The sequence below is a fragment of the Brachionichthys hirsutus genome, chromosome 8 (assembly GCF_040956055.1).
Source record: "Brachionichthys hirsutus isolate HB-005 chromosome 8, CSIRO-AGI_Bhir_v1, whole genome shotgun sequence".
In the NCBI taxonomy this organism is placed as follows: domain Eukaryota; kingdom Metazoa; phylum Chordata; class Actinopteri; order Lophiiformes; family Brachionichthyidae; genus Brachionichthys; species Brachionichthys hirsutus.
Genome location: NC_090904.1, coordinates 2,121,128 through 2,141,768, shown reverse-complemented (window position 1 = coordinate 2,141,768; position 20,641 = coordinate 2,121,128). Strand labels below are relative to the sequence as shown.

The following is a 20,641-nucleotide window of genomic DNA, read 5'->3' as shown; positions in this document are numbered from 1 at the left end:
GAATATCATAAGTAAAGATAGTCAAGTCCCAGATACAAACCAAAATGCATTTATTCATTGATCAACACAATAAATGTGACATTCCATCCCAACATTTAGACATTACTTCCTAATGTGTGTACTTCTGCGTACAGACTCAACACAGATGCTACTTCCCATGATCCTCCTTGTGGGAGGACTTCAGCTTCCTCCTGGCGTCTTTGTGTTTCTTCCGGCACTCCTGTGGACGGAGGTTAGGGTTAGAGAAGTTAAAACCCTTTTGTGGTTTTCCCCTTCACCTCACCGAGCTCGGGGCGTCGCCAACACGCAGCATCCTGATTGGCCCAGATCTGGGAGCAGCGGTCCCAAACGGGAATGATGTCATGTTGCTGTCGACGCCTTTATGACAGGTCCCCCGTGTGGAAGAGATCTTTAACTCTAATCCTGAGACGTCCTATGCCCCCCCCCCCCCCGTTCATGGGCTGGAAATGACCCGAAACCACGGAAATACGAGAAAAGCGATTAAAAGCTTTTAAAAGCGATTTAAATGTGGACTACGAGGAAGATGACCAGCTCTGGGTGAAACCAAAGCCGAGTCCCAGCCGATCCAGATGTGGGAGAACGGGACTCCAGCCGTGGGGTAGCCCCATGTACCTGTCTGAGGACGCTCCTCCTCTCCTCCCACTGCTCCCGCTGCTCCTCCAGATGAGAGGAGCGACAGAACAACCTGGGATCATCTGAGGGAGGACACAAAAACGCAACAAACGGACTGTTTCAGGTTCGCTTCAGGCCCAGCCAGGGACCAACACACACAGGTAGGACATCAGCAGTCGTCCCGGCAGGGACCAACACGCACAGGTAGGACAACAAGCAGTACCTGTCAGCCGGCGGTCGTCCCGGCAGAAGAAGAAGAATCTCTCCGTGGTAGACGAGGCGTCTCTGAACAGAAACACAAAGCCCGTTTCAGCTGAGACGGTTCTGGCTGCTCACATGCTACACATTCCCAGGCTGTTAGCTGTTAGCCCCGTTAGCAAAGCTTCGTCCAGCTCAAGTTAAAAAGCATCTGGACCGGATGGAGAAGCCGATTTTCTCACTCTCTGCTTCTCGTTATGAAACTGCTTTGCTTCCTATCTTCCTCCTGCTCTTCATCTTCCTCATCGGAGCTGCTGTCATGGAAACGTGGGTCTTGCTGCCATGAAAGTTTTGGCATCTGGATGCTCTCGACCTGGAACTCTGCTGGCAAACAGACAGACTGGATCAGAGACTTGTGCTACCCTGAGATGGACAACCCGGGGTCCACCCACCGGTCGGTGGACAACCTGAGGTCAAACCCGAGGTCCACCCACCGGTCTCCCTGCGTCCGGCTTCTGGCTCATCTCCAAAGAAGGAGAACTTAAATCCAGGCGTCTCTTTGTGTGTGTTGGGATCATCCGAGAGGCTCTCGGCGACGCCCCCCTCCGCTGGCTTCTCTTTGTCCTCTTTGTCCCAGCTCGTCTTCTCCTCTCCTCCAGGCCCCCCCCCCTGACCAAACCCGGCCTTCAGGTCTGCAGAAACGTTGTAGTAAATCTCCTTGGAGACTTCTGGGATCTTCTGTGCCTCTTCCCGCCGGGCCGCCCCTCTGTGGACACAAAAGGTAAGAGGACGTGTCCCGGTTGAGCTTTGGACAAGCAGCGTTGCTCTATTTTGATTGGACGATAACTCTAATCATTCTAATAGAACTATTTGACCCCCCCCCCCCCGTAGTCTCTTGATGACCTGAAGTTCTGAGTTTGTTGTTTCGGTTCTCATGAGATCAGGGGATTGTGGACGATGACGCAGAACGTTCCAGTCCTCCGTGGACCAACAGAACGTCACCGCTGGAAGAACCAAACCCGAGTTGCGTTCCTCACCTTTGCTTGGGTTCCACGGTTCTGGTCTCAAAGGCAGCGTGCTCCTCCCTGCTGGGGTCGTAGTGCAGCGCCGACACGTCTCTGCAAACACACTTCCTGTCAGTAAATGTCCCGTCTGTCCCTCGTCCAGGCGCCGTGTCCGGCTGACCTGAAGGTCCTGGCTTTGCTCGCCGTCTTGCTGCTGCACGTTTGTGAGGCGGCGCCGAGGACACTCTGCAGGATGGACAAGTTCTTTGTCCTCTCGCCTTCCAAAGCCTCATCGTCCTCTGTCCTCCTTTCTCTCCCTAAATCACAAACAAGCAGGAGAGAGATTCTGCGTTTCATCAACAGGAAGCGGCGTCGGACTGTCGAAGCGGGAGACGTTAGTCGTACGGTCGCTCGCGGGCCCCCCCCCGCCGGCAGCCCCCTCCGCTTTGTCCTTGTGCTCCTCCAGGAAGCGAGCGTCCATCCGGAACCGCTGGTCCGGCCCGAAGCGAGACTGAAGCTCTATCAGCTGGACAGAAGACAAAGACAAAGACTGCCGTCAAAGAGCAGCACTAAACCAAGTGATGCTGATCCAGATTGGACCCGGGAGCGCCGTGCTGCTGGACCCGGACCCGCCCTGGTCCCGGACCCGCCCTGGTCCCAGACCCCGGGGGCACCCTGGTCCTGCAGGGACAACCATCACTCAGCAGCTGCTCACCTTCTGTCCCGCTCGACCTTCAAACTGAGGCCTGAGGTCAAAGCTCTTGCCAGCCTCCTCTTCATCACCGTCTTCTTCATCCTCACTGCTGCTGAACAGGTGAGGAGCTGACTGCTTTGAACACACACACACACACACACACACACACACACACACACACACACACACACACACACACACACACACACACACACACACACACACACACACACACACACACACACACAGTTAGATTTGTTGTGTGTCTCCCGTTAGCTCAGCGACTCCACACCTTCTCTTTTACATTGTTCTTCCTCAGGGCTGGGGGGTCTTGCTCTGATTGGCTGCCCCCAAAAGATGCTCTCTTTGATGTTGTGACCTTTGAGCTCGTCTGCTGCTTGTCATCATCATCATCATCATCATCGTCAGAGCCAAACGTGATGCGTTTTCCTGGTCTTACTGCTGGAGCGTCCTAAAAAAAGGAGTTCTGTGTTGTTCACATGCACGCTCACGCCCCCCCCCCCCCCCACGTGCACGCTCACGCCCCCCCACATGCACGCTCACCCAACCGACACCCTACTCACCAGCCGGCTCAGAGCTCCCTGGATGAGCTTCTTGTGTCGTGCTGCCTCCATTTGTCTCTGCTGGACGGCGGCCAGCCTCCTCACGTTGGCCCTCCTCTGCCAGTCCTCTTCCTCCTCTGGTCCTAATGGCCCCCCCGAAGGAGACAGCTCCTCCCCCTCCTCCTCCTCCTCTTCCTCACTGCCCTCTGTCGTGTGACCATCGTTGAGCTTCCGTTTCTGTCCCTCCTCTTCGTCCCCTTTTTGACGCTCCTCTGTCTCTGGTCCCTCGTTTCGTGTCCCGGTCCCCTGGAACGCAGGCAGCGGCGTTGACAGGACAGCTTTACTTGTCCTCTCCTCGGGTTCGTCCTCGCTGCTGTCCTGGTCCATGAGGACAGACAAGATGTCCTCAGGAGTTGTTGCAGGTCGCCCAGCAGATCTGGAGGAGACGCTCGTTTTCGGTACAGAAGCGTTCGGCTGGGATTCTTCCACGAGCCTCTGAAGATCCGCGAGACAGATCTTCAGATGTGGGACGTTAGAAAACAGAGCTTCGTACTCGGAGTCTGTTCCTGACTCCTCTTCATCGTTCTCTGATTCTGACAGAGGGCGCTTTAAAACAGGAAGGGCAGCGAGCAAATCACTTTGACTGTTATCAGAGCGCCCGCCATGAGCTGGATCCTCCTCTTCCTCTCTGGCGTTTCCTTTCTTCCTCTTTTCTGGAGACTCTTTTCTGGAGAGGCATCCGTCAGTCGGCAGAGACGGCCTCTCCTGCAGAGGAGCAGGTTTCCTGGAGGCCAGGAGTTCGTCTGTGTCTGCTGAGTCGTAGTCTTCATCATCTGGAAAGAATAACTTCAACATTTAGTCATCAGCGGATCCTGATAACTAAACTATTTACAAGAGACGTTTTTCATGTATTCAAACAACAAACAAACAAACAAATCTGACCTCTCCGATAGGCCGTGGAGACCAGCATGTCACTCAGTAGCTTCCGGAGCCTCTCAGTACATTTCCTTAGAACCTTTTAACAGGTTTGTAAAGTAGCATTTACACATTCACTAGCCTCAGCTCACCATTCACTAGCCGCAGCTCACCATTCACTAGCCGCAGCTCAAAATATCAGCAATCCAAACGGCAACACCTAAAAAAAATGGAACCTTCACCTTTAGTTTTCTGATGAGATTTCGTTAAGTAGTCCAATCCAACCACTTCCAGGTTGTCCCCGTCCACTTCCTGCTGCAGTGAAACATGGGCGTGGTCCTGAGCTTCCGCCATTCTGCTGATATTCTTGTCTGAATCAATGTCGCCGTCAGTCTCTGCTCTCATTGGCCGAGCCAGTCGGTGGCTGGTCGGTTTACTGCATCCACTGGTAAACCGGTGAGTCTCAGCGTGATGGGTGGACTCATCTGTCTGCATGTATCTAAGAGGAACACAAGGATGAGGACGAGGACTGATGTCTGTGGAGAGTCTCAGTCAGACCTCTAAGTGGGAACCTGACAGCCAGCATCGCTTCGTTACCTGGTTGTGTCCACCGGATTATGAGATTTGACCACTTCTGTCCGAATCTTCTTCCGTCTTGACGTCTCGTATGAAGGAAATTCTCCACGTCTCTTCTTACTGATGTCATCGTCCCCACCCGGCACCTCCCAGGTGAGCTGAGCGACAGGTGTCTGCTGGTCCGCGGTGGACCAGTCCAGCCTGTGGATGTTGTGGCTGTATTTGGACGGGTCGTACTTCACTGTCCCCACTCTTCTGCCTTTCTGACAAGGGAGCTGCAGGACTGGCAGGACGCGTCCGAATTTACTCACCACCCAGCCCTGAAACAAAATGAGACGGCGCCATTGTCCCGATGCCGATTGGTGGACTGGTAGGACACACTAATAATAATATACAGCCGTTACTATGATGTATGTACTGTAATACTACAAAGTATGCACGTGTACTGTGTACGTGCACTACGAGCGTCCACCTGGTGTCCCGGCACGACCGTCCCTGGCACCGCAGCTTTCATGGTGAAGTCTTTCACACCAGATCTGCTCATGGAGTCCAACATTTCCTGTCTCTTATCTTCAGCTGGAAGCTGCTGGAGACGCCGCTCGGCTAACGTCTGCCGCTCCTGAGCCAGCCTGAGAGAAAAAAGTCCCAGGCCCCCCAGGCGAGTTGATTTCCTTCACCAACTATTCTATTTGCCGTGTTACAGGTACTGTTCGTAAAAATGCATTTATTTAATTAACACCCATTCAGTGCCATCAATGTGAAAACCCAAACATTCACTGCCAACCCTGACATTGAAATACGTCTCTCTTCAAAGGCCAATAACTCAAGATGATAGGAACACACTTTATTTTCCTGATGAAAGACGAGACTTTAATCTTTCTTTTTGTAGGTTCAGCGTCTGCATCGTCATAGTAATGAATATTCTGTGGGGCTTGGAACATCGGGCAAAATGAGCGAAAACTGGGGCACTCAGCATGTAGCTGAAAATGGCCGGCCCTCAAAGAGTTAAAAGTTTAAAACATTTCTGTGTAAACATCTCGTTACGACATGGACACGGCGGCTTGTATTTTTTTATAAAATATGTTTTCTTTTTAAATCTAGTGGGCGTGGCTTATAGTCAGGTGAGTCTGTACAACATCTTCTCCCGTATTTTGGCAAATACTGTGAATACTTTGAAAGGTGAAGAACGTGACTGCACCTGTGTAAGAAGCTCTCCTTGGCCGTTTCGATGTGCAGCGTTCCTCCCTTCCACTGAGACTTGTTCAGCACACTCAGACCTGCAAACAGACATTCCTGAGTCGACCTCCGTAGGGCGTCGCCTCCCCAGACGTGACGTGTTCTTACAAACGGAACACGTCCTCACTTACATCTCTTCAGGTCAGCACCCGAAGCTTTCATGTTGATGTATGCAAAGGTTTTGTAAGGATTACCTGAGGAAAGGTAGCAACGGTCACACACGAGAGCTCTTAGTGATTCACACGAGTGGGCTGTGGGCGTCAGTTAGATTCCTCACCGTCCTCGTCCCGCCTGGTTCGCAGCTCCACGTCTTCCACCACTCCGAACTTAGAGAAGCGATCCTTCAGATCCTTCTGGGAGATGAAGTGGCTCAAGCCGCCGACGTACAGTCGCTGCATCGCCGCGTATCCACGGCAGCGTTCCTCTGCGGCGGTCAGACGTCCACCCGTCTGTCCACGCAACGCCGGTCGATGCCAATCGTCTGATATTGATGCAACACAACGTTTCAGTGCGACTCGTACCACAGCAGACTAACATTTCTGATCCATCAATTGTTTTGTTCTTTTAATCTATATTAGTTTCTTATGAACACGTAAAACATTGTAGTACAGTATGTACAAATACTCACACACATACAAATGGAAATAATAATGGAAAAATAAATAAATAATAATTAAAAAAGAAGGGGGGGGGGGGGGGGGGGTCAAGTTAGTTACATATTTAAGCATTTGTGTGTTTATTTTTGCTAAAGTACTGCCATGCCAAATAAAAATCATCTCCCCTCCCTCTTGGTTCATTACGACATGAAGAAATTCACGTCATCACAATAACGAACCGGAGAATAATGTCTTCACCGGCTGAGCTCAAGTTCTCCGGTTCCTCCTGAAGGTCTCCGGAACCGAAGCTCAAAAAGCTTCGCGTATAAACAGCGGATTTATTTCACATCGATCGGTAGAGCACAACATGTTAACCTCACATGCGTCCAGCTTGTGTCGCCGTTAATTCCGTCCGGGGTCGAGGTCCGGCGATCTTTCCCTTCCGCGCACACGAGACGTTCCGATGGTTCCCCGACAGACGGCAGCATGCAGGTTTAACTCGCGCTGTCGGTACAACGACCTAGAAACCGATTAATCTGTGCCGGTGAATGAATGAAAAGGTTTTCTGTAGTGACGTATCGATCACGTGGATGACCACCATGTTGAGGGGACAGTCACGAATCCAGCCACGGGGGGGGGTTGTTTCTGCTCATGAGCAACAATAATAAGTAAAATCCTCGTGTAACGTGAACTCCTGTAAATAGTTACGCTGTTTGCGTGAACTCCTGTTAATAGTTCCGCTGTTTGCGCAGAGACATTCTCATACAATCTGACAAACCATCGGAATAACCCCCCCCCCCCCCGCGCGTCGTTAGAGGCTTGGTACAGTCCGGAGGGCGCGAGGCTTCAGACCGTCGGAGGTCCAATCACGAGTCCAGGTGTGAGTAGAAGCGTTTCACCTTAATGTCGCTATTAGTGCAATACTTTAACGTATTTTATCGCAACAAGCCGGCTTTGAAGAACCCGGTAAAGTAACTAAAACTAGAAAGACAATTAGAGATTGCAGACCCTGTCTAATAAATATATTCGTTCATTCATTCATACCCTTCGGCGAGGGTAATGACGTTTCATCTTCCTTCGACTTGTTAGCGTGAGTTTCGCTCGTGACGTCGAAGCTATCCAGCTGATTTATGAAAGCTGGCCTAGCTTAACAGTGAACACGTTTGTATTTAGTACTGCTTGAGTGGAGTATAAGTACTTTCACACAAGGAGGCGGGGCTCGGTTACCACTGTTCCGCTTGTGTTCAGGGTAAAATGAGTGCGGAGGACCTGGACGGGGTGCGGGAGCTGGAGGCTCACATCAGGCGGCTCCAGACTGACGTCACGGTGCTGCAGGACCATCTCAGGGACCTGGACCCCCCAGCAGCCATGCGGGACGCCGCGTGAGTAGCAGAGGCGAGCAGGAGGTGCATTCTGGGAGTAAATGACCAGCATGTGTCTCTACTCAGGCTGTGTGTGCGTGGGCAGAAGCAGGAGGAGCAGGAGGTCCGATCCAGGCTGAAGGAGGTGCTGAGAAACCTGGAGGAGGACCTGAAGGTCCAGACAAAGATGTCTGGCGTCAGTCTGGAACGATGCAGCAGGAGGTCTCTGCGGAGCGGTGAGAATAAACGACGCGTCTGTGAATCGGGAAGACCAGCGACACGCGGCTCAAATGTACGGAACGCGTTCCCAGGGTTCCGTTTGTGCGGCGTTATTGTTCACGTGAGTTATTTTGGTCCCACGTTTCCATGGCCACGCATTTAGAGTTCAAGGAACATCGCATGATGATGGACGCCTCCGTTATCATGCATCTAACGAAAGCGGCCAAAGAGAAGGATGTTTGTAGACAATACAAGATGTTGTGTTTTTTGAAGCATGATATTTAAGATTTAATTCCTTTAACATTTTTTGCTTACATGAAAACACCACAGAGCAAATTCTGAACTCGTGTGTGTGTGTGTGTGTGTGTGTGTGTGTGTGTGTGTGTGTGTGTGTGCCAGGCGGGGGTAAGGCGGTCCACCAGCTCTGCCTATCAGGTCACTGCTCTGCATTGGCCTTCCAGGTGGAGTTCCAGCTCGCTGAGATCAAGGTGAGTCAATTCGTCTTTGGAACGTAACTGGAAGGCATCACAGTTTTCCTGTCACTGCATTGACCCTAAAACAGTCCCTTCTTAGTTTAGGTCTTATAATCTAATCGACGCCCACAGCCCACTCTATGGCGTATTTTCTACGATTTTCAACCTAAAATACGACAAATCCGCGTCTGAAAGACAAAATCCGCTTCTTGCTTTCCCCAGAATTCTGTTTTTTTTCTCCCAGATTTCTTTCTTTTATTTTACATGCGAAAAAATGGGCTGCATGGTGATTTTCTATCACACCATCTCCAATGTCTGATTATTCCAAACGTAATTAAGCCATAATCAACAAATGGTCACATGTTGGCCGAATATTCTGCACCAGTGTGATAAGAGGAAGTTCTTCAAAACATTCGATATATCAACCACAAGAAACATCAGGATGAGGAGAGTCAGAGATTTGTGTGAAGCTGCTGGGGGGTCCAATATGTTTTTATTTATTCCGTCACCGTGAAGTGGCACTTCACGGTGGAATCCGCTAAACGGCTAAAAGAATCCACTTTTTCTTCAGTCGTGATAAACGGGTCTGGAATAGCCGTGAAAATCTGCCCATAGAATTGAGAATTACACTGGTGCTAATATTTATTTGGTAATTTAAGTTTTTATTTTTTATCTTCTATTTTCTTCAGCACATTCAATGAGATCAATCTTGATACCGAGTCAGTCTTGATTCAAGTACAATCGGGTCTTGGTTCAGTCTGCATTGTTACTATTATTATAATTTATTATCTCAAAGTTGTGATTTTTCCATGAGCCTCGTACATGTTAACATTCTCGGTGCGTGAATGAAGACCAAAGTCTTTTACTTGTCCCCTTTCCTTAATGGAAATGAATCTAAATCCAGACAGATGGAGCCACTAGAGGGCAGCAGAGGCCGTGTTCAGTATTCAGTAGTAAATCCACAGCTGACATTTCAGCGGCTGATGAGGACACATCACAGGAAGGAACGGTGTCTACATTAGACGGTCGTGTCACCAACAACATAACGACACAACGTAGACTGCCGTTAAAATTAGTTGATACTTGATAGTTTGATAATGACGAGTCAGAACGCCTCTTTGGACTCGGCGTAAAGGCCAGAGTGACTCGTTTAGCTGGGCGACTCGGCTTCCTGTGGGCCTCCTGGCTGATTCTAGCTGCATTACTCTCAGGACGGCTGGTTCCAGTGAGTCACTGCTGCCTCGCTATGATGAAGAAGTTTTATCTTGTTTTGATAAAGATCTTTTTGTAAATACATGCGTTCTTTATCCGCTGCTCTAATTATCACAGCGTAAAGTAGAACGGCCGGTAACGGGTTTGTTCACTGTGCAGCCCTTATGGAACGCCTCCCTCGCTTTGAAGGAGCACTTCACCATTATGGAAACTGCAGTGCATCAATAAGTACAGGGAGGGAGTCGGAACGAGGTTTTTGTTGATTCAACTTTCTGATCATTTTGATACTGAACTGTTGTTTGTCTTTTTATTTATTGATCTCCAATAAATAACGTCTTCTCTCCTAAATGTTCCTGTAAAGTCAAGCAAAGCCCTTATCATTCATCACTGCAGAGAGTGCCTAAGTATTTGTGATTTGTCTCGGTGACGGTGACTTTGTTCTGCAGGAAGGTCAGACATGTAAGCAGACGATCAGTGACCTACAGGTGGTGCTGGACGCCTGCGACTTGCAGAACTTAAGCAGTTTCCTGTCCAGGTAAGAACCTTCATGTGAAGCTGATCTAAAAAAACAAAAGAACTCTTACTACCGTTGTTCTCAAGCATCTCCAATGATGTCATGCAAGATAAATAGATGTATCTTCTGGGGTATCTTCTCAGCAGGTCCCTATCATGACCCTCTCGCTGATGGAGCTGCACCTCACCCATCTTCTGGGGTGCTACTACGAGGACACTGAGCTCGTAACGGGGCTCAGGTGTCCTGAAACTCTGCGTTATCTGACCACAACAGAAAGATGTATATTAAATATATTTGTATATATGGAGGCTTGCTTGCTGATGGAGATGCAAAAACCTCAGAATCTGCAAGTAGGAAAATAAAGAGGGCAGGGCAGCCTCGAACCCACGACCATTGGGTTGCAAGACGAGTGTTTAACCTCGCAGTTTGGGCCGGGCTGGTCAGAGTCGGACCCTGAGTGTATCTGCGGGCTCAATGGCCTCGGGGGTTATTCCACTAGCTTGAGTGATAGTGTATGTATGAATATGTATTATACTGCACTTTGGATGGCCGCTCAGACTACAAAGATGTTCTGCAAGTACAGGCCGTTTACCATGTAAGGAGTAGCTGTTGTTTACTTGCCTTTCCAGTTTGTTCTAGTTTTTATTTTTGCATATAAGTAATTGTCACAATTTATCTGGTTGCTGATTCAAATCGACTTTGAAGGAACAAACCTCATCATTTCCCTTAAAGTTTTAACGGTGTGTGTAACATCCTTTCAGGGCGGAGGAGAACCAGGATCTTCTGGCGCTTATCAGGACACTCAGGACCGTCTCAGACAGATGTGATGACCGATGCAGAACCTTTCGACATTTCCAGGTAAGTGATAACAAACGCACCAAACTGGTATTCAAACTGCAGCCTTGCTTTCACACACCTGCTGTCCATGGTAAGGTTTGTGTGTTCCTCACAATGAATACAGAGTAATTCTGGACTTGGATCAGGGTAATCCTTTCTTTGACCACGTTCTGTGTAACATTGCGTTATTGTTTCTTTGCATTTAACAAATTGGTGTTTGATACGACCTCAGTCTTGCTTTAATTGTTTGTATGAGTCTAAAAAGAGTAGGGTACTTTCTTATCTTGGCAGCGATGAAGAAGGATTTCCACACATTTTCCACACTGGCCCGCTTATGTTGCTTTAGCTGAATTTTCTTGACTGTTCTTGTGGAAAAACGGTTATACTATAGTGTTGGCAGTGGATTGAATGACAGCGGGGGAAAATATAAAGGTATAAAACACAGACAGACAGCCGCCTCGAACTCGAGCCAGGAAATCGTACCATTTGTGTTGGTGGTGGGAAACCACAGACATTTAAAAGTATGTGCCAAAGAAATGTTTGTGCACACAGACTCTCCAGACAGCCAAGGGAAATCTTGTAATGCAGTTATTGTTCTAGAACCTGTTCAGTGTAAAGCAGGCAACAAGCTCAAAGTGCTGCTGGGCCATGAGGCCAACGTGCGCTGGTGCATTTCAATGCAAGCAATATGCACATTAGTGTAATAAGAATAACAAGAAAAACATTTATTTTAACTGTCAGAAGGTGCATCAGAACATTCTGAATGTTGCCAATACTACAAACAATTACTGTAATTTAAATACATCTCCAATATTCATGTAAATATTAATCAACATTTTGTATTCTAAAATTGAATGTGAAATGTCTAAATTGTAAAAGAAAATCCTGATACAGAATAAATACATTTCTCAGTATAAATTAGACCCATATTCTGTGGATAAAGTGCACTAATTGTGTCTTTTAGATTTTATTTCTCATGAGTTTAATCTTTGTCTTTGCGTGTAATCCTGGTGACTGTCTAACTAACCATAGAACAAACATTTGGTAACACTTAAACTCAGTGACTAGTTTATGCCTTTTGTGCCCTTTTTATTCGAGGTTATTACTTCAGTGCTAAATTAATACGGTACCAATTAATTTGTTTGCCTGTTAATTTTATGTTTTATTTGTTGATTTTATACTATTGTGCACTTTGAGGTTTGCTTTCAAATATAAAGTGCGTTCAACATAAAATGTATTATAATGATGTTGCTCACATTTGTCCGAGGGTCTGCTCAGGGACTTCATGTGTTTGCTCAGACACATGAAAAATTAGAGGGAACGTTGCACCTGTGTATAAGTTGCAGGACCAGCCAAACACTGGAAAAAACGCTAAACAAAACAAACCATTTAAAAAATGATATTTTATTAAAATAAAACATAGCCACGTCACAAACACATCTCCCTTTACACTGCTTGTTCACATCAGTATTAATTTCTAACGGAAGAGTAGAATACACAATCAAGACTTTTAAAAGCAGACAAAATAAAAAGAGCTAATTTCCACATTACTATACTTCATAGCTACAATGTTTCCCAGTGTACCTCGATTGGGACTATAAATTACGTAAAGGTAAGGAACAAAATTCTTACAAAATACATTTGATCAAATATACATGGATAGTGTTTTTATTGGCTCATACCAACTAAAATAAGGTCACAAAATGGCAGTGTGAAAAGCCTGTAAGTGTTACCGGGTAATTTACTTCCAGTCATTTAGTCATCAGAACGGATATGCATTACTTTTAAGGAAAACGTTAACTGTTATAAGGTACTTAGATTACGGTGTGTTTTTGTCAGATGATCTACTCTAAAATGTGTTTGTCTTTGTCTACAATGTTTTCATTCATTTGGTGATAGTACTTTTTTTAATTATTGCAATATTGTAGCCGAGACAGCCAACATCTAATAAACACATTTTCTCTACAAGTTTAGTCTGGAAAGTTTAACATGAGGCATGCAACAATACAATACATGTAACAAAACAAAAAAGCACTGCAAAGTCATGTGTTCTTGCAATGGTGTCTATCCAAATTAAATTCGTGATAAACCACAAAGAAAGGTGTGGTGAAAAAACACATTCAGGTATCTTAATAGCAATTGTTGGACATGTTGGCTAATATAGCTAGAATTTATATGGGATATTTTGCCATATTTTTGTCATTTATTTTTACAGGAAGAGCAATTGGTTGGAAGCAAAAGTACAGGAAGTTGAAAGCAAGCCTGATAAATTGTGACTACTGCTACTTGTGTGTTCATTTAAGGTTTCGTATTTTCATTCATCTTGGGAGTATAGTATCAGGTCAGTATGAAACTATAGTTTGGACTGTCATTGGAGTGTTGATTCTTCTCAACTTAAGTTCGAGTGGACATTCAAAATATACTATATAACAGGAGGCCTTAATTTTCCAGGTTGTTTGTCCGTTTGACAAGACTTTGAGCAAAGTCTGTTACGCATGCAAATAGGATTCATAGACTCTTTTCGGACGAGGGTTTGAGGATATGTTGAAGAATTTTGCATCGATGTCCACTGCCAGACTGTCTAGACAATTCAACCCATCAGGTCTACAATATTTCAAATAACACTGATGTGAACAGATTTTTCGTCCTGTCTTTCATTGATGATATTCACATGCTGTTTATAGACATTGGTACTGACCAGACTAGATCGGGTGAAGCGTACTGAATCCTTGAGAGGCCTTCGCCGATGTTTTGCACCAATTTATATAACCGTGAAACAAACGTGCCACTTTATGCACGTTTAAATACCGAGCACTGACTCATACCAATGAAGATAAATGATTTTAATTGCATACATTTAGTCCAGTGAGAGGTTCCATGTTGGCCTGAAAATGTCACAATCTGTTTGCGGGTTTGCTAAAATGAAAATGTTGACAACTTTGCTTAAGGTTGGTTGAGGATATTTCACCTCTCATCCAAGAGGCTTCTTCATTTCTGAAGGGTTAGAGAACTGAAGAAGCCTCTTGGATGAGAAGTGAAACATCTTCTGATTTGTCTGGCAGTGGAGGACTGAGAATCTACACAGACATTGACAACCTTACCCCCCCCCCCCCCCATTATGGGACCCACACCCTCAAAAATGCCCCCTTCCCCAGCACTCTATTGTGGAAAAACAGTTCCATCATCAGCAAAAGGGATGCAGTAAATTTTCTGCCAGCTCAGCGATACCTTCCGACTGGCAGTACCCTCATACAGGTGAAGCTGTCAGGGTACGTGGACAGCACCACAGGGTTGCCATCCAAACGGACCTCAGTGAGGCTTGGTCTTAGGTAGTAGGTGTCATTAGCCTTGCAGAAGGTGTTTCTGTTGACCTCAGTGATGTTGTTATTCTGAGGGAATGCAAACGGTTATAATAAGAGTCATAATCTTCAGGTTCAGATTACATAGATTACATTTTTGAATTCTACACTTTATTTTACTTTATGAATGTTTCTAAAAGTCTAAAAGATACACACCTGTAGATGTACAATGCGAACGCTGTCAGGAACGTATGGGACAGCTTCCAGCTTGTTGTCAGCGAGGAACAAGTTGACCAACGTGGTCATTTTCTGTTGGAAAGCCAAATGACAGCCGAGTCATTTCAGTCAAGAGGTTTTAGGTGTGCTTGTGAAAGGTGACAGTCTACTTGTCTAATAGTCACCGACTACATTTTACAACTTAAACTGTATGTAGTTGGAGCTATTCCTGGATGGCTACCCTTCCAAGTAAGGGCTTCTCCTTATAGCTTATCTCACTCGGGGAAATTATTTTCAAAAATGTTAAACTACCGGTAAGCTATGTAGGTGTTTGGAACCTCCATTCAAGTGTGCCTCTAATTGTTTTCTACAATAAGCTGCATAGTAAGGAACTTACAGCGTTCTCGCATAAGATGATTCACACTGGCGGTTGTATAGACTGTGAGGAACATTTGCTGATGATCAATGACTAACAGCTTTGCCTTTATATGCGCCCTCCCTTAGCACAGGGTTGGGATAGTTGTAATTTGAGAGGTGATGAGGCGTACCTTGAAAGCATTAGCTTTGACTCCCTTGGTTTTGAGGAGGTTGCTGTTTGCATTGAAGCATGTCAGTTGGGCAGGGAGCATTGGAAGTTTCACCAATCGGTTTTCAGCCAGAGACAGTTTCTCCAACTGGGTTAGTTTGGAGAATGCGCCATCTTCTATCTCCGAGATCAGGTTCCCCGACAGGTCAATTCTCTTGAGAGTCACTGTCAATGGGTGGAAAATATGTGTTATCACAGTCGTGGACGGTTTGGATATCTCGGTTACGTTTTTGTGGCACATTATATTACCTTTGAACAACTACTCGAAAGAATTGTTTACTGTTCTGTTAATTGTTAAAAGAAACTCTCAGATGAATTACTACAGTAAACAAGCCATTTTTAGATTGGATCATTTATATGTAACCAAAAATGGCCAGCGTTAGACATAGACGTATTTGTATTTATTTTTTGGAAATATGTTTTTGTAAAGTTAACCCTCCTTAAGTTTATTTTCAGTGTAGTTTACGATGAACCTGACAAAGTGCAGCCAACGTACACGTGTAGCTTTGTAGTTTTACCAGACAAATGCATCATTACAATCTGAATTGTGCAAACTGTTGTGTCTCATTGGGAGAGGGAATGTTGGATTTCCGTAGAGTGCAATCCTCATCCAAAACATCCATCATGTGTTTACATTTTTCTTGAGCTATGTTCTGTCAGTAACTAAGAGAACATTCTGATGATATGTGATTTATTGTAACTCTGATAAAGCATACTAAACATCTAAAACCCCACGTCTCATATCAAATGATGAAAGAACAATTTAAAAACTACTGTCCAGACTTACCAATGTCTGCAAAGTCTTTTGCCCTGATCTTTTGGATCTTGTTGAAGCGGGCATACAGGTAGGCCGTCTCTTTCGGCAGGGCGGGAACAGCGGTCATGTCTGGGCTAACCTCTTCACAGTACACTGAGCCAGTGAGACACACACACAGCAGGCAGGTGGGCAGGTCTGCAACACAAAGGATTCCAGCAACAGCTCAGCAATGCTCACAGGAATCATATGTCCACTTTTATCCCATTCAAAGGCTTTGTCTGATGAAATGGCACAAACCCAGTGGTTCATCCCATTAGACAGAGAAAGCAGAAACCGATCCTGTTTGAGATCACGGGCATTAGGTGCATTTATATGGACACATTTAATCGGATTAAATGCCTGATTGGAATAACAATGATTCATGTACACACCCAATTCGGATTAGTCTGACTCGATCAAGCTTAATCCGATCAAGATCTTATCCCGATCGAGAGGGGTGGTTTATACCGATTGATGATCAGATCAGGGCGCATGAAGACACTTATTCCGATGTTTCGGTACAAACCGTCTTTACCGTGCTTCTGTTATTCCCGGAAGCGAGTTGAAGCAGAGCGAGCGAAAGACGGAACTGGTCAATATCTGAGACAAACATGTTGCTGGAGATATTAAAGGAGGAAACTAAAAGCGCAAACGAGGAAAACGCGTGAAATAACGCTGACAATTCAAGCAGAAAAGCACGGAGCCATGTTTTGTTTACAACGGAAGTCGCTAAGGCTTCTTCTCCTACTATTTCCAGTGTATTTGGTAAAAATTGCGCATGCAGATATATTTTTTCCGATTGAAAGTGTGATGCATGAACACACAATCCTGATTGTATCAATGTTTTATGGTCCATGAACACATTGCATCCGATCGTAATTTTACTCTGATCGGATTAAAGACATTTTGTCCCTGTAAACGCAGCTAATGTCTGTTTGTTTCCTTAAGCCTGGTCTGTGTTTGCAGACTTCCTTCATCACGCTGCCACTTTCCTGGAGATTACAGTGAAGATTAACAGTAATCGGTTCCATTAATTTGCCTGTGTGCCTGTTGCTCAATAGGATTAACTGTTTTGAAACTGGCCAACAAATATTCATGACCGGCAGAACGGGGAACCCTGTCCATTGGGGAGTATACGTTCTCAATGAGAGAACATAAATGCGTCCCTTCATTCATTGTTCTTGTGTGAATCATCGGGGGAGCGTGACGTATCTCACCAGTGGCGTTTCCTTCCTCTGAGATTAGACCGGCATCAGGTTCATCAGCAAGGGGAAGCATTTTCTGCAATACATTGACAATGGCAGGATTAGGAGGTCAGTTTTGGAAATGAAAAAGAAACAAAGTGGATAAATGACACCACACAAAATTTGGATAGGTTAACACCAACAGACAAGAAAATTGGTGCAGTTTATTCACTGATCTTAATGATATTGACAACAGTAGCTAACTCATTAGGAGTAGCGAGGGTGATGACCATCCTTATAGAAGAAGAAAAATGTTTTAGTTATTGGAGTTTGAGTCAAGTTAAAGTTTTTTGTTTTGTTTCATTGTGTTTCTTTGGCCAGATTCTCTGTCGTCCCTTGTGTTAATAATAATCAATAATTAAATAAAATAAAGTAATGTGATTGGAATGAACAGAGTGATCCCTTACTTGGTTCTGCTGTTCATATCAATTATTTGAAACTCCACGCACGTTAGTGAGAACTGAAGAAAAAAAGGAATTTATCAATGAGTTCATTTACACCAGATTCCATCTTCAAGAATGACTATGATGTGGATGGAAGAGAATCTAAACAGGACTCAATTTTGGGGTCGAAATTAGTATGACGGTGTATTACCGCCACCTTCTGGTGGAAGTGTTGCATTACTGCCATTCACTGAATAGTTTTGTTATTCCATTAAATGTGTCTTATAATTTAATAACTTTGAAAAACCCAAATTGATTAAATTTCTTTACTCAAGAAGCTCAGTCTTTTTTTTAATAATATATTATTAATAATCTGGAACTGTGTGTTTGCGTGTGAATCACCATCATGTAGAACGAAAGCATAGAAAAACAAAGTGAACATTGAAAACACTGGACAACACAACGTGTGCATCTTTTCATCGGTCATAAGCACCGATGGATACACCAGGTGGGCTTTTCTGTTTGTTACTGAAATTAGTGTTGATGCACAATTATTTCTAAAGTAATGTCCCTGTTTAGAGAGAGAGAGAGAGAGAGAGGACCCCTAAGTAGGGTGTGTGTGTGTGTGCAATCTGATGCTGATCATTTCTATAAATTTGAAAAAAACAAACCTGTAGATTCCTGCAAATCGGTACCATTTGATCATTGATTTTAAATAAACGTTAATTCAATTACGTAAATACTCAAGTTAATTATTGTATTATGTAACAATGATATTAAAGTGTAAGGATCATGTCTGGAAGTCATGCTCAAAGTAAAATGAACAATATAGATGATCAAGGCAGTTTAGTACATTAAACTACGCACACTTGTGTAAAATCTTGTCCAAATTTGTGCATCTAAAGATTGAAAGTATATTTTACAAATATTTGTCAACATAATCACAATGTTTTGGTGCAAAGATTCTGCGATAAGGAAGTTCCTACCCTAACTCTTCTTGATGTCAAATGGTCACTGAAGTATCCGTTGAGCCCAGTGTCTGGTAGAGATCCTGGTACCAGCTGTGAGTTCTGGTCAGATTTCATGGCCAAGGCTGCCACGAGCCATGGTACCAGTATGCAGGTGCATAAGAGAGCCTTCATGCTGTCCATAGCAGCGCGATGCTGACACACGACGCACCTTAGACGGCTAACTTTTGGTCTGCAGTTGTTCTGCTCTACGAGCCCCTGGTGCGACGTCTCAAATGGCTGTATTTAAAGGCTTGAACCAGTAGCTTGCAGCAGACTGTTTAAGAGCAGAGGACTTAACCCTTCCCTAACCATACACCAACGACAGAGACAGACCAGGGAGAGGTAGACGCACCACAAAGAGGCACGTATAGCCAAGGACAGAGAGCGAATCAAGTGGCAGGCTTTTTGGTAATGTGTACAGAAAAAAGTACACGTAGCAAAAGCTGGAGAGAAGGCAGAAATACTCAAAGTTGACAACCGCAGCGTGAGTTTGTTTCTTCAGGAGGAATGTCTGTGGTCTCACTAATGACTTGTAATAAGCAGCCTATCTTTCATTAGACTGGACAGGTGCTTTTTTCACCTATCCACATTTAACAGCTGTTCAACAGGCATTGATTATGAGCTCAACGCTGTGTGAATGCATTGGACTGACCAATAGTTAAATGTGCTCGACTCCCTCGTCAACTCCTCACAGTAAGTTTATTATGGAAATGCCTTGCTTTGTCGTAAGGGCGTCAAATTATCGCGTTAATTGTGATATTTGAATTAGTCATATTTAGCGCGTTATGTTTTTTAATCACGTTAATCTAATTTTTCTAACTTGACTGTTTCTGTATTGCTTTGAAATAAAAATCCATTTTTGTGCGTTGGGCATTTTGCGCTTGAGTTGCTGGGGTCACACTCTACAGTTCAAATTTCTGTATATTCAATCGTATCTGAAGGAGTTCAAGTGGGTCCTTAAATTTAAACGAAACAATCACAGTATTTCCTTTATTTATTGCTTCACGGTGGTCGATATCCGATACCAGACTTTGATGGTTTGGACATGTCCAGAGGAGAGACGGGGACTATGTCGGTAGAAGGATGCCGAGGATGGAGCTGCCAGGGGACAGGGCTAGAGGACGACCCAGGAGAAGATACATGGACGTAGTGAGGGAGGACATGAGAGTGGCTGGTGTTGGGGAGGACGATGCAAAGGACAGGGTGAAGTGGAGAACGTTGGGTTGCTGTGGCGACCCCTCAGGGGACAAGAAGAAAGTACAGTAGTAGTGTAGTAGGTTTAAAGTATTTTACTGTAGAGTTATACAAACACATCACTTGCGTTGTAAAACTTTGAGGTTCACTACTCCACACCACTTTCTCTCCCATGTAAACACCTGGATTTTAATGGTAAACCTGACTCAGTTCTTCACCCGATGTGATGGTGAGCTGGACATTAAGATGACAGGTCTAAGCACTATTTAATAGCAGACTAAAGGCAGCATAGACACAACAGCATGTGTTAGTTAATTTACGCCACACCCAAATACCCATTTCACTGCAGAGTAGCTTTCAGCACAGTCGTCCACCTGGCTAGACGTTAAACAGCCTTGGACTGCCTGGGTCTCTCTGACATGGTGTATTAACCCACCACTGAGAGCTGTGATGTTTTTCTAATTTAATGGTTCAGACAAAACTACAATTTTCAGTTGTTTTTTCCATGTGACACTAGGCACATAGACGTAGAACTGAACTGCAGAAAATAATCACCCAACTGTTCATTTTTATGGACCTTTTTAACCTCTTTTTATTTTTGGTTTTGTGCAACATTTACTTTGAAGCTTTAGTTGCTTGTCCTGTCTACATATCCTAACCCTAACCCTAAACAGTTATAATCATAGTAGCTGCCAAACCACTATTGCCTCAGGTGAGTAGAGAGCGACCATCCAGCCCTGACCACCTAAGTGTTCTGGGTCTGTGGCTTGTGGCTCTCTTTCGCCTGCCATCTTCGCCACTTACCTATCACCCCGGGACTTTTTGAAGTAGAAGAGAGAAGCGACGATGCTGAATCCTGGGTGAGAATGGACTGCAGCCATT

General features: G+C 45.0%; 3 protein-coding genes across 3 annotated transcripts in view; 1 reads left to right on the top strand and 2 right to left on the bottom strand.

The window, feature by feature from the left end:
• Positions 1 to 26: 26 nt before the first annotated feature.
• On the bottom strand, positions 27 to 6,217 carry nol8 (nucleolar protein 8). The gene is made up of 17 exons (XM_068742756.1): positions 6,097 to 6,217; positions 5,951 to 6,013; positions 5,782 to 5,860; positions 5,056 to 5,212; positions 4,605 to 4,903; positions 4,244 to 4,506; positions 3,737 to 3,925; positions 3,099 to 3,685; positions 2,551 to 2,664; positions 2,241 to 2,361; positions 2,017 to 2,152; positions 1,869 to 1,949; positions 1,326 to 1,597; positions 1,074 to 1,212; positions 857 to 918; positions 634 to 716; positions 27 to 220 (listed from the first exon to the last, which is right to left on the bottom strand). Exons 1-17 carry the CDS (start codon positions 6,215 to 6,217, stop codon positions 149 to 151), a joined length of 2,838 nt encoding a protein of 945 aa, XP_068598857.1. The 3' UTR covers positions 27 to 148.
• Positions 6,218 to 7,248: 1,031 nt separating this feature from the next.
• cenpp (centromere protein P) overlaps positions 7,249 to 20,641 on the top strand; it is a 41,338-nt gene continuing 27,945 nt past the window's right edge. Inside the window, exons 1-6 of the mRNA XM_068742302.1 lie at positions 7,249 to 7,293; positions 7,664 to 7,797; positions 7,864 to 8,012; positions 8,395 to 8,483; positions 10,127 to 10,215; positions 10,956 to 11,052. Coding sequence (XP_068598403.1) covers positions 7,670 to 7,797; positions 7,864 to 8,012; positions 8,395 to 8,483; positions 10,127 to 10,215; positions 10,956 to 11,052 — 552 coding nt within the window. The 5' untranslated portion in view covers positions 7,249 to 7,293; positions 7,664 to 7,669. The remainder of the gene's footprint in view (positions 7,294 to 7,663; positions 7,798 to 7,863; positions 8,013 to 8,394; positions 8,484 to 10,126; positions 10,216 to 10,955; positions 11,053 to 20,641) is intronic.
• Positions 14,250 to 18,706, bottom strand: ogna (osteoglycin, paralog a). Its single transcript, XM_068742705.1, has 6 exons — positions 18,542 to 18,706; positions 17,146 to 17,209; positions 15,920 to 16,084; positions 15,095 to 15,297; positions 14,547 to 14,639; positions 14,250 to 14,420 (listed from the first exon to the last, which is right to left on the bottom strand). Exons 1-6 carry the CDS (start codon positions 18,704 to 18,706, stop codon positions 14,250 to 14,252), a joined length of 861 nt encoding a protein of 286 aa, XP_068598806.1.